This window comes from Lissotriton vulgaris, chromosome 1_1, assembly GCF_964263255.1.
Source record: "Lissotriton vulgaris chromosome 1_1, aLisVul1.2, whole genome shotgun sequence".
In the NCBI taxonomy this organism is placed as follows: Eukaryota; Metazoa; Chordata; class Amphibia; order Caudata; family Salamandridae; genus Lissotriton; species Lissotriton vulgaris.
The window spans coordinates 880,766,367-880,781,190 of record NC_141685.1 but is presented as its reverse complement, the minus strand read 5'-3'; the positions used below and the strand labels follow the sequence as shown (position 1 = coordinate 880,781,190).

Genomic DNA, 14,824 nt, shown 5'->3' with positions numbered 1-14,824 from the left:
ATCTCTGGTGTAACTCACTCACACCTGTCTCACTTTCTCTTAATGTTTGTTTCTTTCCCCCTCAGCGCGTCATCGTTCTCTTTCCAGGTTTGGCTCATTCTGCTTCTCATTCAGATCTGTCTCGTGCTTCCTGGCGTCCCCTTTCCTTTCTCTCTAATTCTTCAGCGGTTCGTTCCCTTCTCTTTTTCATGGCTCTCTTATTCTCCCTGAGTTCGGACTCGGGTCTCAGTCACACTCACTCGCTCTCTGTCCTGACCCTGAGGCCCTACCACCCCCCCCCCCCCCCCCCCGCCCCCTCTTTCGCCCCGTTTCCGGGAATTCGGCGCGTGCTTCCTGTTTGTGTGCTGTGTCAGTCTGCCCCTCTCCCCTCACCCCCTTGTGAACACTCGGCTCTGGAGCAATCTCAAGCTCAAAGGCAGCTATCAGCAACTTTTGTTCAAGCGTCACGTGACAGCCGGGGAAGGTATAAAATCACAGCAGAGGACTGAGCGAGCAGAGACAGAGGCTGCTGGTGAAGCTCTGAGAGAGATAGAATCATCCTACAGTGAGAGCGGCGACCAGCTGTCTGCTGTGACCTGGAAGCACTGTCGTGTGAACACTGGACAAGGAAGCCTGTAGCGCGGCCAGCAGTGACCAGAACAGTCCGGTGAGAGAAGAGATCCGACCAGAGCGCCCCTGAATTGGTTATCGCGACCGCCCAGAGTTTGCCCAGCGATCACAGGAGAGAAAGAGACGACTGTCGTCGACATGACCGCCACACAGAGCCCCCGCTCTCACAGGTGAGTGACAAACAATGAGCGAAAGCCGAGACGGCCCTCACTCTAAATCCGCCCCCCTTCCCCTTCCTTCTCTTTCTAACGCTTTCTTTTTTTTATCATCACGATTCTTTATTTAAAAAAAATAAAAAGTACGTTAAAATTGAATAACTTTCACAAATCAGCCCCAAAAAAAGAAAATCATTGTTCACGAATAAGATGTGCAATAAAATAGAAGAGGGAGAAAAAAAAGACATCAAAGAGCAAACACAACATTTAGTATCATAATCACGGATTCAAACATTGATAAAGTGAATATAACTCTTTCTTTTGAAGTATATATTTCTGATGTGCTGGTGTCTGTTAAAATCTAAGGTATGTGTTTATGATTTTTTTTCCATCTCCCTGGACCTCGCACACCCTCCTAACAAAGGGGGAGCTTGCACACATTTCGAGTACCGATGATAGGCAGGACTACTCGAATTGTGCAGCATAGGAGAACCAAATTATGTGGAACGGTTGGGTACGTTATGCAGCAAAGAAAGGCAATTTATTCGGCAAATTGTGTGGTATCATTACTATATTATTTTGTCATTTTACACAACACTGGCTGGGAAAAGATTTCAGCTTATTAGTACCCATCTGGTACCCAAACGCAGGAACAACCAATGTAAAGATGACCAGTCAATTTCCAAAAGGCCTTCCGATGCGCAGGAACATGTGTCACCATATTTTTATGACCATTTGATCCGGTTGAGCTAGAAGCATTTTTTTGTTAAAATCTGCAGATTATGCAGCAGATGGTGCCGTATGTGGCAAATGCGGTGAACCCATAACAATGGGGGAAACGGCTGCAGCCGCAGAAGTGCATAATTCCAGGGGCCATGTTAATAGGTGCTGTGGGAATGCAGACGGGTTTGTTCTAATGTTGTCAAAAGCGTTTGTGTTGAGAGCAAAGGTGTTTTGTGTGTTTGCAAGGCTCCGAGTCTTCTGGGTTGATGAAAGGGCGTTGGATATGAAAGATAAAGTAAGTACCCCTTGTAATACATTATTAGGATATTGGATCATCCCTAGGTATTCTGTGATCTTGTAGAAGGAGACCAAAGGCAGAGTTCCCTTATAAGGTCATATAACAAGCAGGTGCCTTACAATATCCTTAGCATGTGGCATAATGTATTTTATTCTTCATAATACGTGGCCACACCATTAACACTCTCACTGAAAGCTTACATCCTTGGTGCCTTGCTCCTTCATGGGAAGAATTACTAAGCTCGCAGACATGAAGAATAAAAGCGGAATCTGTGGTGCAAAATTAAGCACACCGAAAAGCGGTTAGCAATTTGTTGCAAATTCATAATAGAAACAGATTTTAAACAGAAGACTTTCGCTCAGAATGAGGCTTAACAAGCAGAGAGTTGTGCTTTCTTATAGTGAGCTATGGTGTTGTAAACAATTAAACACTTTGCCATCAATATCTCCTTTCTGCTGATCAACGTTCATTTTAGATAAACAGATTCTAAAAAGGATAGGCCAGTTCTCCTTTTTGTCGTTTAAAAGGCAGCTGTAATAATGGTCCCGTACCTGCCTTTCACACGGACTGCTGGCAGCAGGCATTAACATGTCCCAAATAAACTGTAAGAAGGGGTTTCCTTGTCATATGCTTGTTTGAAGTGCTTGCTCTAGTCTGATCCAGTGCAAGGAATATCCGAGTTTCAGGTAAAATTATATTGTGCCTTTGGGGCACTCAATTTTCCCTCGAAACGATGTAAATTGCTGGCTTCTAGCGCCCTGTTGTGGTCATCGGTGGTGGCGCCACAAGTAAACTGACAAAAGCGTGTTCATTTAGCATCAGACCGGGCTGAGTGACAATGTTTTTAGGTTCTTTAATAATAAAAAGTTGTTTCTTGAGGAGACGGGTCTAGAGGTCCTTTGTAAACAGTAAGAGTGATAGCACATGTATGAATGAAGATGAGGGTTCATTGTTTTAGGGGTACAGGCTGAGACTGCCTGCCATCGATTTTTGTGTGTGCAATTTTTGATCTCCAGTGTGGCAAGGGGGTCTCTTGTCTTGAATAATCTGCTGCGAAAGGCGAGCCTCTGCCAAACATGCCAAAAGGCTGCTCTAGTGCAAGGATTTATTAGAAGGCCAAGAGAAAATGACATTTTGCCATTTCGGTGCTGCCTTAGTAACAATAACAAGGCTTTGCATGGCATTTCTTGAATCTGGCACATTCTTCTGGCCGTTTGTGGTATTACTCTGTAACGGCTGCCTGCAATAATCGTACAGTAGAGACGCCCTTACCTGGTAGGTGCCCTGACCTCGCAGTAGGGCACACATAGCTTTTGCCCTAAGTACATCCTTCCTGGTCGGTTGTAGAGTGCTGTGAATGCATGTTGGGGGTAGTGTCATATCTCATGCAGCGTTAAGATGTAGATGCACTATAGGTCACTACAATGAGGGCTTTAAGTGGGGAAAAAACTGGTGGTGCTCTAAAAGGGGCATGGCAAGTTTCTTAAAGGGGTGTGGCCTGTCCAAGTAGGGGTGTGGTCTAAATGAAGATAACTAGCATTGTGTGCTTAAGAAAATCATGGAGTCGCATCCAGCAAATGATAATAAAAAAGGCAAAAAAGTATATTTATTAAGTATAAGCCCCTGTCACTCACAAACCAGACAGTCAATAGACAACCAGGCAGAGGCACACAGAAAGGTTGACCAGGGAAATAGCCTTTTTCTAAAAGTGCTATTTCCAAACTTAGAATTTAAAAACCATCTTCACTAAAGGATGTGTTATTAAATTCTGAGTTCAGGGATACCAGATTTCATATGTCTATCTTGCCGTTATGGGAAGATATGCAGGTAAACATGTTACACAGCATTCCCCATGTTATCCTATGGGCAAGATAGCCTTCCAATAGTGAAACAAGAAATTGGCAGTATTTCACTATCAAGACATGTTACCCACACTAGTAACATACCAAACAAAAACCGTGACGTCTGGTCACCCTACCTTTGACCTTTGAGGCCCGATAATAGAGCCCCCTAGAATCCCCCCCCCCCCCCAAAAAAAATGGGGGGGCTCAGACTCCCCCACTTAAAGCCCTGACTGCAGAGTGGTACTTGAACCATCACGTTGAATGTGCATGCGCGGGGAGGGGGGGGGTATCACAAGGAGCCTCATAGTGTACATCCATTAGGGACATTGTACTACTACATGCTACGTCACAGTGTACACGCTCCAGGTGGGAGTATAATTTCAGACCGAGCCCCACAATTCATGCAAAGGAAAGGACAGTGTAGTATCACAAGCTGCCTCCCAGGAAACCGCACTAAAGAACAGTGAAAAATCATGCGCACTTTCAAAAAATGTCTAAATTGGCCAAAGGGCAGTGTAGTTTCAAGTGTTGTCTCACAACATACGTGCACCAGTGGCAGGGAAATATCACCATCATGCAGCCTCACAGTGCCCACGCAACCGAGGAGTGACCTCAGTGTGTATGCACCAGAGGCAGTGCAATACCACAAACATGCTGGCAGTATAGTTTCACCAGGGGGCAGTGCCATATCCCACACAGACTTGCAGTGTATGTACATGCACCTGAAGCAGTATAGCATCACACGCTACCTCAGTGTATACATGCACCGGGGACTTTGTAATAGAACACACAGCCTCACGTGGCTTGTGCATTAGGAGAAACTGCAACACCACATTCAGGTTCACTGTGCACTGACAATGCATATGCACCAGGGAGCGGTGTAAAACAACGCAACTGGTGCTCACTCACGTAAAGCGCTCCGATACCTCCGGGTCGAGTTTGCGCTATATAAAACTCTGCAACAAAAGAAAAAAGAATACACATTACATGCACCCTCATAGTGTGAACCCTTCTCTCCCCTCAGTGCCCTACCTGACCTGTCCGAAGCCCTGAAAGAGGCGACGAAGGAAGTGCACCAGCAAGCAGAGGACACCGAGTTCATGAGAAACTTCCAGAAAGGACAGGTCTCGCTCGATGAATTTAAGGTACGTTACAGGAGGAAGTGAGTGTCAAACCAGATCTAAGCTGAAGGCACTAAATGGGTCTATGGTGTCGTTTGTGGATATAAACCAGCTCTCATATTTCAAGTTTCAGGAGTTCACCTAAGTCATGCTTTAGCTTTGCATCTGGTACTCGTAGTGCTGTTTATCCTATCATAACTTCACTACTATATACTTTCTGTATATTTAAAAAAAAAGTAAGGGCAATAGTTTCTTTTGACTATGTTTTTTTCCTTCTCTGAATGTATTGTCTAAAGCTATCTGTATAGACCCAAAGAGATCTAAAAATGTACTACCAAATATTCTGCAAAGATAATGCATGCTATACTGAAAGGCAGTGATGACACAGAAGAGTCTCTGCTTCCCACTATTAACCACCCAACAAAAACTTTAGATTGCCATTCGGAGGTCTTTACTACCCACGGCGCTATTTCTATCAACATTTTATGCTATTGAATGTAAAGAAAATGTTGTAGGAGCTAGTTGTTGGAGGTGTACATAAGAGCATCGTTCTATTATTTTTAAATTATGTGAAATGTTTGGAAAGTTACGCAAAGTTATCGATGGGTTTAGCTAAATATACTGCAAGTGAAAACTGAACGGGAGGGCGTTCCTCATGTTCAAAGTCACACTAGACAACAGAAAGGGAACTGTTTTAAAGAGGAAATGTTTCCAGCAAGTCATTTTCTGCAAAATTGGGATTTTGCAAAGTTTTCAAAAAATGTTATGAAATGAAATACCACAAACTACATAAGTGGAATTGAAGTTTTGCATGGCCCCAAGTTACACTTTGCGAAGTCAGTGGAGGCCGGACTGGTTTCGTAGTTAATATGCATGAAGTGTATTTGTAGAACTACCTGTATCCTAAAACAAACATGTTAGATATGTTGTTTATAGCGTTAACAATGATGTTGGGGTGCTTAGTTGGACTTGATGGCATTGTTGGTAATAATGACACTAATGTGTTTACAAAAGAATAACAAAAATGAATTGAAATTCAACAATCACAACCCCAATTTAATTGCTTAACATTTGAGTACTACATGGCAATTAACTATAATTAATAGTAAACAATTAAAAAATAATATTCTAAATAAGCAAATCCATTACAAAACCAGATAAATATGGTAAAATATACCAGATAAAATATATACCGGCCTTTAGCCGGTATATTTTGGCAATAATAATCTCAATTACATTGTAAACAAATTGACTTTTCAATGACTGTTTCACAATGAAAAGGTCATTTTCGGCCCCATACACGTCTGCCTGATTGTGTATACTTCCATATGCAGGTCATTGGCAATAAAATACCAGGGTGACATAATTCTGATATTTGCCCTCTCTCTTTGGTAGGCACTACTAGTCATTATTCTCTGCACACAGTGCAGAACATTAAAAGAATGGCAAAGCGAGAGGTTTGATTTCAAGCAAGAAATGTGTATTGTATTATTTATATATAGCCTCATACTCATGACGTGCTCCGGTCTGCATGAAGGTTCTAGGCGCATTTTGGAGTGCCTGTTTGAAAGGGGGGTGTTTGTGGTGATTCACCTTTGTGAGTTATTATGTGTGTGGTGCATAGGTTTGGAGAAGTCCTCTAAAAAGAGGGGGGGGGGGGCCAGGGGGAAGTGTTCTAGAGAGAGGTAGAATTGACACATTTAACCAAGTAGGCACTAGCCACCATTACGGAAATATGAATCATACAGTATGAGCAGGACCACTTAAAATATGTTATTCTGCTGCCTCTGCATTTTCCATATAGTTATGTATTTCCCTCGCTTGCCACATAATCTACTATCTTCTACACAATTTGCAGATTTCAACACAAACTAAGTTTGTTTCTAGCTAAAAAATAAAAAATAACTTAAAAAAAAGCGGCACACGTACTGCAACATAGTGGCGGATCCTCTGAAATTGTTAGCTGGTCACCTTTTAGTTGGTGAATGCTATAGTTCAATGTTTGACTGCTAGTAATGAGGTGAAACATTTGACCAAACAAAAAAAAAATAGGGTACAAAACGCTTATCATAATTTAGCACGCATATTTCAGAGCTAAGCTTCAGGGACTTTCCACCCTCCTGTTTTGCCCGGAGAGACATTGGTAGTTAGATGCATGGATCTGTTGCACAATCACTCTCCAGTCAGACAGGACTCCATAACTCAGTTAAAGCTTAGGCCAAGATCTTGAAGGTGATTTTGTATGTCCTTATAAATAAGGAATGAATATTGTCTCACATACCACTTGTTGGCTTGCTGCTATTTTGCTGCTCTCAGAGAACGCACATTGGGAGTACTATGGTGAACTATTGCAGGGCAGAAAGTCCTACCTTTGTCTCATTCCTCATGGGACAGCGGCTGCCATTTTGGTATGGGCCAAATGTTGAGATGAGTACTACACACACGGAGTGCTGTTGCCATTTTGATATGAGTGAGATTTACATATTTACCTCACAGTTGTGAAAGTGAAAAAAAAGGATACACAGAATAAGAAGTTGGCAAAGAATATCCATGCTGGCCCCATCTTGAGCAAAAAGAAGAAAGTGGCACAAGCTTCAAAGCACTACCTATCCACTTCACCATACCCTCCACTAATATAACAAGCTCCGCTTGACACACAGTGTGCATAAGAATGTGCATTTACAACACATGTTAATGGAGTGACTAGTTTAACTCCCCAACAGAATCACTGTATTGCGAATGCACATGATTCCGTAGGCACACAAATTAACAAGCCAAGAATCAAAAGTTTCCCCATCCAATTTGACTCGGTGTCTATGGTTATGCACAAACTCCAAAGTCTCCAGGGAGCTTCTGTGCAGGATACCCGTTATTAAAAATAAAGACAAAAATGGGGAGCTCATTTGCCTCTCTGTACGTCCAATTTCTGATGCACACTTAGATGTGACTAGGCTAAATACAGTCATTCGCTATGCCTGAACACCACACAAACTCAAAAACAGATGGACAGACTTCAAGGATGGCCATTTTAAATGTAAAAAAACTACAGCTTTTGTGCTTGATCTCATAAGACTTCAGTTGGCTATCTTGGGGTCAGGCTATGCCAATATGCTTAGGTTAACACAATATGGCAGCCATCTGAAGATCAGGCTCGCACTCCAGCGCTTATAAAAGTATTACAAAAAAAAGTCTTCTGGGGGGAAATACATTTTTATATACAGTGCGTGTATGAGTTAAGAATTGACTGTGTGATGGTGGACAGTAGAATAGTCTCTCATTGCAGTGGAGCCACAGGCTAGGAGAGAAATGCTATACTAGGGCTCAAGTCCTAAAAAAAGGAAGTGAGGGGACTCACCAAGTTAAGCAGAATGGGTGGGACATCACCATGTGACATCACAGGAAGTTATATCACCATGTGTGCCATCAAAGAAGTGACATCATAGTGCAAGAGACTGCATGTGGCATTACAACCCATGACCTCCCAGGAAGTGACTTTAGATCTTAATACCTCACATATGTTTAGCAGGTCTATCATGAGTACATTTGAGTGCATTACAATATTTAACAAATTAAATTTTGCATTGGGGATGTGCCAAAATATTGACGCACCCCGACGCAAAATCTGGGCCTCAACTTGTACCTTTTTTTTAAAAAAAAACCCTGCCACAAGGAAACTGGCAACAAGGTAAAACCTGGCAGTAAATCTGTTCTATTTAATTGGTTGCAATGGCTATATTTTAAAATATCTTATGGGGTTAAGGCACCTGTTGTTGCTTGCAGTTCATAAATTGTAATCCTTCTAATATATTAGTGAGGTATGAAGGACATGTGGCTCCTACAGCTTGGAACCCTCGCAGTCTTATGCAACACATCCTTTATATTGATATACATACATGATAATATTGCCACCTGGGAAAATAGCTTTGTCACAATTCACAAAAGCATTTGCTGTAATACAATATTTTAAAATGTCAAACATTACTAGCTATTTGTCGTCCAAACAAACCCTTTTAGCACTCCCTACAGCTTTTTGACACTCTGGTAGTGTCAATTAATGTTCTCAATTGTACTTGTGATGCAGTTGTGCAAAGTCTGCTGCTTCTCTTTGTATCTGATTGCTTGACCTTCATCTCGTGAGCTCACTTTCTACTGTTGCCCATACATAGGAAATGCTGCTCTTTTTTGTGTCTTATAGTTTATCAATTATCTTTCATCTCCACTGCAGCTTGTGATGTCGTCCTTGTATTTCGTCTACGATGCTTTGGAGGAGGAGATTGAGCGTAACAAGACTCACCTGGGCTATGCTCCTGTCTACTTCCCTGTCGAATTGCACCGCAAAACAGCACTGGAACGTGACCTGGAATACTTCTATGGGCCAAAGTGGAGGCAAGAGATCCCCTGCCCCAAGGCCACCAGGAAGTATGTGGACAGACTCCATCAAGTAGGCCAGCGTGAGCCTGATCTTCTGGTAGCCCATGCCTACACCCGCTACCTGGGGGACTTGTCTGGGGGGCAGGTGCTCAAAAAGATTGCTCAGAAAGCCCTGCAGCTGCCTACATCTGGTGAGGGATTGGCCTTCTTCACATTTGATGGGGTTTCGAATGCCACAAAGTTCAAGCAACTGTATCGTGCTCGTATGGATGCCATTGAAATGGACGACAGCACCAAGGGAAAGGTGCTAGAGGAAGCCAAGACGGCGTTCCTGCTTAACGTGGGGGTGAGTGATAAGTATTGTGAATACTGTGGTAGGGGTGGGAACATGGGCCGCCATCACTGACTAGTGTGGCTGATCCATTACTGCAGCTTCATTGGTCCAGCACTCACTGACACCAAGCTGAGCTCTCCCAACGTTGTTGCCTCCTTGGCCGGATTGACTTCCATTAAGCTGGGTCTCCCAACACTCTTGCCATTCAATCACATGTATTCCTACTCACTGACACAGCCGAGTACTAGAGCCTTGGGCTGCAACACTCAAAGATACCAAGCTCAGTTGTATCATATTACTGCTTCATAGATCCACATACTCACTGACACCAAGCTGAGTTATCCCAGTACTACATCCACACAGGCCCAACACTTGCTGACAAAATCTTTAGCTCTACCAGTACTACAGGTTCACGGATCCCAACTCCCTGATACAAAGCTGAGCTCCCCCATTACCGCAATCTCACAAGTCCTACCCTTGCTGACACCGGTTAGTTCTCTTATTACTACCCTCTCAGGAGCTCACACTCCCCAACACCTAGCTGAGCGTTCCTGGTCCTTGAAATTCAAGGGTTCCTAACCCACCGATACCGAGCAGAGCTTCCCCAAGTCTAAGAGCCTGAGAGCTCCACACTTACTGACACAAACCTGAGCTCGCTCCGCACCGCACCACATCATCCTAGGCCTCATACTCGCAATCACCAAGCGAGGGCTCCATTACTACAGCTTAGAGGGCCCTCCACCCACCGATATCAATACAAACGGTCTCAAAGACCCACCCTCACTGACACCAAGCTGATCTCTCCAGTCACTGTAACCTCCCAGGCCCCACTAATCTGTCACCAAATTGAGCTGTTCAAGTACAACAGCCCTAGGGGCCATGTCTCGCTGTCTCGCTGACACCTGTCTGAGCTCCCTCAGTGCTGCAGTCCAAGGGGCTTGTTCTCAGGCTCACAATCACTAACAGCTAGCGATCTCTCGCTGTCCCAGAGCCTCATGGACCATTACCTAGACACCAAGCTGAGCTCAGCCGTGTACTAGAGTCTTATGTTCCCTTCTCTCTGACATCAACCATGGCTCTACAGCGTCAGGGGCCCCACCCTCACTGACACCTGTCTGAGCTCTCTCAGTACAACACTCTCAGGCAGTCACGCGAACTATCACCTACCTGATCTCTCGTGGTGCTGCTCTGAGCCCTCCTCACTGACTTCACACTTCAGTCTGATGACCTCACATTAATTGGTAACATTTAGAGCTTTGTAGACTTTCCCTGCCCCTAATCATGCTATCCTCTTCTGATCTTGCATTGACATTGTTACTAAGGGATAAGTTTGGTGTAGTGGACCCTCCACCGTCTCTGGCCCCCAGTTTCACCCCTTCGTTTTACTCCTCGCTTCCAGGTCTTTGAAGAGCTCCAGGAGATGGTTTCTAATTCAGCAAAGAAAAATGGCCATCCCATCCAGGAAGAGCCTGAACTGCACAAAAGAATACCCTCGGGCATCTCTAACGGTAAGGCCCTTGTAGCAGACCCCAAGAACAACGGGTAGACATATACAAACATAGCTCCTTATACATGTAGCTGAATGTCTCAATTTGCGCCTTCCATGCAGCTGAAGGGAGGACGCCCATCAACCACAATAGAGCTCCTTGGACATATACAGACTACGTGAACCCGCTGGCTGGCAACCGAGCACACACTGAAAAACCTGCCAAGAGGCAGTAATGTTTTAAAGGTTGGGTTGGTAGACAGAAAAGCAGCTGCTTAGTAGGTATTTTTGAACTTGACCTACTAGTGGTGTTGAAAGACACATACAAGCTGGCAGAGTTAGCTTTTCAGATAAGCAAGTATGTGCATTTTTTGGAGCACATGCTCAGGAGTGCCATATCTGTGCCAGATTATCTGGGCCTGGTGGAACCCCCCCCCCACATCGATGGGCTGTCAATACGTCACGATGTCTGCTGGCACCTTCAAGGCTATCACCTGTTTATACAGGAGATTGGCACTGGAGGGACTACCGCCCCTGGATAGGTTGAAGGGGCTCTGGGAAGAGGACCTCAGCCAGTCGATACCTGAGACGACCTGGCCGCAGCTAGTGCGGAGGGCCTGGAAGGGCACACGCAATGTCCGGTTTCAATTGGTTCAATATTTTATGCTATACAGGGCTTATCTGACGCCGGTCAAAATCCAACAAGTTTTAGGGGGAACTCCTTTTGGTCATATGTTTTGGTCTTGCGCGGGGCTGGGTACATATTGGTCCGATGCCGTGGCATGTCTGAACAGGGTAACGGAGCGCCAGATTGAAATAGGAATGGGGACTTGCCTTTTACTTTGGTTCCCACACACACCTGCCACAAAAATCACAAGTATATTTTTCGACCTGGGGCTGATTATGGCAAAAAGGGAGCTCACCATGCACTGGAAGTCCAGAGGGGGACCCAGCTTTCTGAGATGGCGAGGGAGCTTCAAATAGTGGGCGAGCAGCGAAGGGACACTTAGACTACAATTAGCCAGACGCACCTCCAATGACAAGACGCTGGATGCGGCCAGGGCGAGGGGCACGCTGGTAGTAGAACTTCAGTCAACAGCAGAGGCGGATGAGGGGGATGGGGCGGATGCACCAGCGAGTCAGGCACCAGAGATTGGGGTGGGGAACGCCGGGGAACACACGGGTGATGGGGCCAACTAGAACCTAGAACCTCACTGTGTGGGATGGTTCCTGCATATTAGGCCGAAGGGGGAGGCTAACCTGATGTGGAGACATGGGGCGCGTCTGAACACTTACTTGGGGGTCACCGGACTCCTGATTGGATGAAGCTGTATATAACCTCGGGAAGGAGATGGGTACTGGAGCACAAGGGGTTTTATGCCATTCCATAGGAGGGATAGAGGAAGGCACACTGACAAGGGGGGACGGGGGTAGAGGGGGAGGCGGGAGGGGGAAATAGATGGGGATTTGGGGCATAGAATAATGTTGGTTTGCATTCTGAAAATGGATCCATTGCAATGATGGTCCAACTGCATTGTATGTTTGTAAAATGACTGAAGAAATGTTAATAAAAAATCTGTTTTTAAAAAAAAAAGTTCTGTGCCAGATTATCATACTAAACATGGTCAATGTAAATTTGTACCGTTTAACCCCTTCCATGCTGATGACAGAACGGTTCCGTCATCAGCATCGGTTGAGCTGTGCTGATGACGGAACCGTTCCGTCATGACTCCGCCCGCGCAAGGCGGAGTCAGCACAGGCGGAAAATACGCCCCGCACGGAAGGGGTTAATAAATGTATTGTTTATAAATATATCTTATCTGCTATCCTAAAAATCTGCCATGGTTTGGCCTTCCTGCGCCCCTGCCCTCCTGATGTAGAGAGGAGAACATTGTTCTCTCAGCTGGCGCACAGTTCAGAAAGACTGCGGACTGGCCCTTTCGACTGTCCCTTTTTGCCGATATTATAGAGCATTTGTTTGCCAGGTGTCTTATGGGGGGTTCCGTTGCATCACTGACACTTTCCGGCAAAAACCCAAACATCATGCGTGATTTAAAACATGGAAAAAAAAGTCCCATTTCATAATGAAACAACCTGCAATAAAAATTGTCTGTGGGAAGACCATGCTTATGACTATCATTCAAGTGAATTACAGAATTTCTAGAGGACGGAGCGTTGGTGCTCAGTAAGGGACTAATTCGTACACTGGATTATTTGTGTAGTACTTTTACTCCGAAGACTGTCTGAAAGCGAAGAGAGGAGCCAGAAAAATAGATAAGAGTGACCAGAAAAAATGAGGGGGCTAGATAGAGGGAATTTTGGCAGGAGCCTTGAGGAGAGAACGATCTAGCCTAAAACTCTAGCAACTCGCTTGATGGAACCATAGGAAATTGAGAGGTTGCTCTTCGGAGTCGCTTTTGCACCTTGCAGAGGAATGGGAAGAGATCGTTCTAAGAACTGACTGCCTGTTAGCCTCCTTTGTGACAGTCTTGGATTAAAAACTGATCTGGGAGATCAAACCAATTAAGCAACCATAACTCCTGATCATAACAGTCACCCCGCCCATAATCACCACCTAGATCCAAACAATTGATTGTGAAATCCTGTACAGTGCATTACCCTGGCAAGAAAATGTATTTTAAGAGCAGCGAAGTAACCAGTCAGTTGGCATTGTCAACCTATTGCCTTCCCCAAAATACCAGTCAACATATATTTTAATTCACCTAGATCCACTGCCTTCCACAAGTGTAAACCATCGTAATTAATCCTGTAAAAACCAATGTTATGTATACTTAATAAACCAATGAAAATGTAAAATGTGATTCTGAGCTCACCCCAAAAATCTATTAACTAATCACCTTTTTGCCTTTATTTGCTTTAGGGGCTAGACCAGCAGCTTACAGGAATGAGAAGATTGGGATGTCGTCTCATGAGTCCACCTCTGACACTTCTCCGCTGCACTGGGGTGTTTTGGCTGCCATTTTGCTTGTGGTAGCAGCTGTCTGCATGTATGCAATCTGAGCCTGCTGATCCACCTGCCTGACCTGGAGGTGCAGGGCCAGTTTGGGCAGATCTTTCTTAGGCTAGAGGGTTTGAAAGGGAGAGACACTCTTGCTCAGGTTGAGCACCAAGACCACGTGACTGTTACAAAGCCAGGGCCCTGGAGGGATCAGCAGCCCTGGGATTTGAACAATAGATCCCCCAATGCACATGGACTGAACATTTTGATCATTCCAGCAGGATACTCCATGGTATTGTACATACATAAATATATATATATCTTGCTATTTAATATCCAGTGTTTGATTTTTTTTGTCTTTCTAACCAAATTGCGTATTTGTAACCTGTATACGGTCTCTGACCTGGGTGATTTTTTTACTGTTTCATAAAAATTTTAAATAAAAGATGACAACTTTTTTAAATAAACCCAATCCCTGTACTTCTTTTAGTCTGTCTGTGAATTGTACTGGTTTACTCACACTTACAAATATCGAACTTTGTTGCCCAATAAACTTCCTTTACTTTTATTCCTGTACACAAACATTTGAGGCTTCTAAATATGTCAAAACCGTTGCTTCTTTGTACTTGTCAGCATACTCTTTATCCTGCAGACACCTTGATAAATCACCCAAGAGCTCTCTGGATGATAGTGGGTGGGGGGGGGGGGGTGGCTTAGAGTATATCCACATGTCCATTTGTGGTCGTTAACTGTGAGGTACCATTAATTGTGTACCTTCAGGCAAGATCGTTTACACCCTCACCAGAAACTTGTAATACTAAAATGATTGATGGTTTATTAAGTGTTCTAAAGCACTTGAAGTCCCAGTGGGTTTACAAGATTACTTGTAAAATGTACCTCAGTGGGAGGTGAGGTTTCTCAGCC

At 44.4% G+C, this 14,824-nt stretch overlaps 1 protein-coding gene across 1 annotated transcript; it reads left to right on the top strand.

Moving 5' to 3' along the window:
* Window positions 1-313: 313 nt before the first annotated feature.
* LOC147748083 (heme oxygenase 1-like) lies at window positions 314-14,367 on the top strand. The gene is made up of 5 exons (XM_086958518.1): window positions 314-779; window positions 4,654-4,774; window positions 8,976-9,467; window positions 10,855-10,963; window positions 13,823-14,367. The coding sequence occupies exons 1-5, from the start codon at window positions 748-750 to the stop codon at window positions 13,960-13,962; spliced, it is 894 nt and encodes a 297-aa protein (XP_086814644.1). The 5' UTR covers window positions 314-747; the 3' UTR covers window positions 13,963-14,367.
* Window positions 14,368-14,824: the final 457 nt, after the last annotated feature.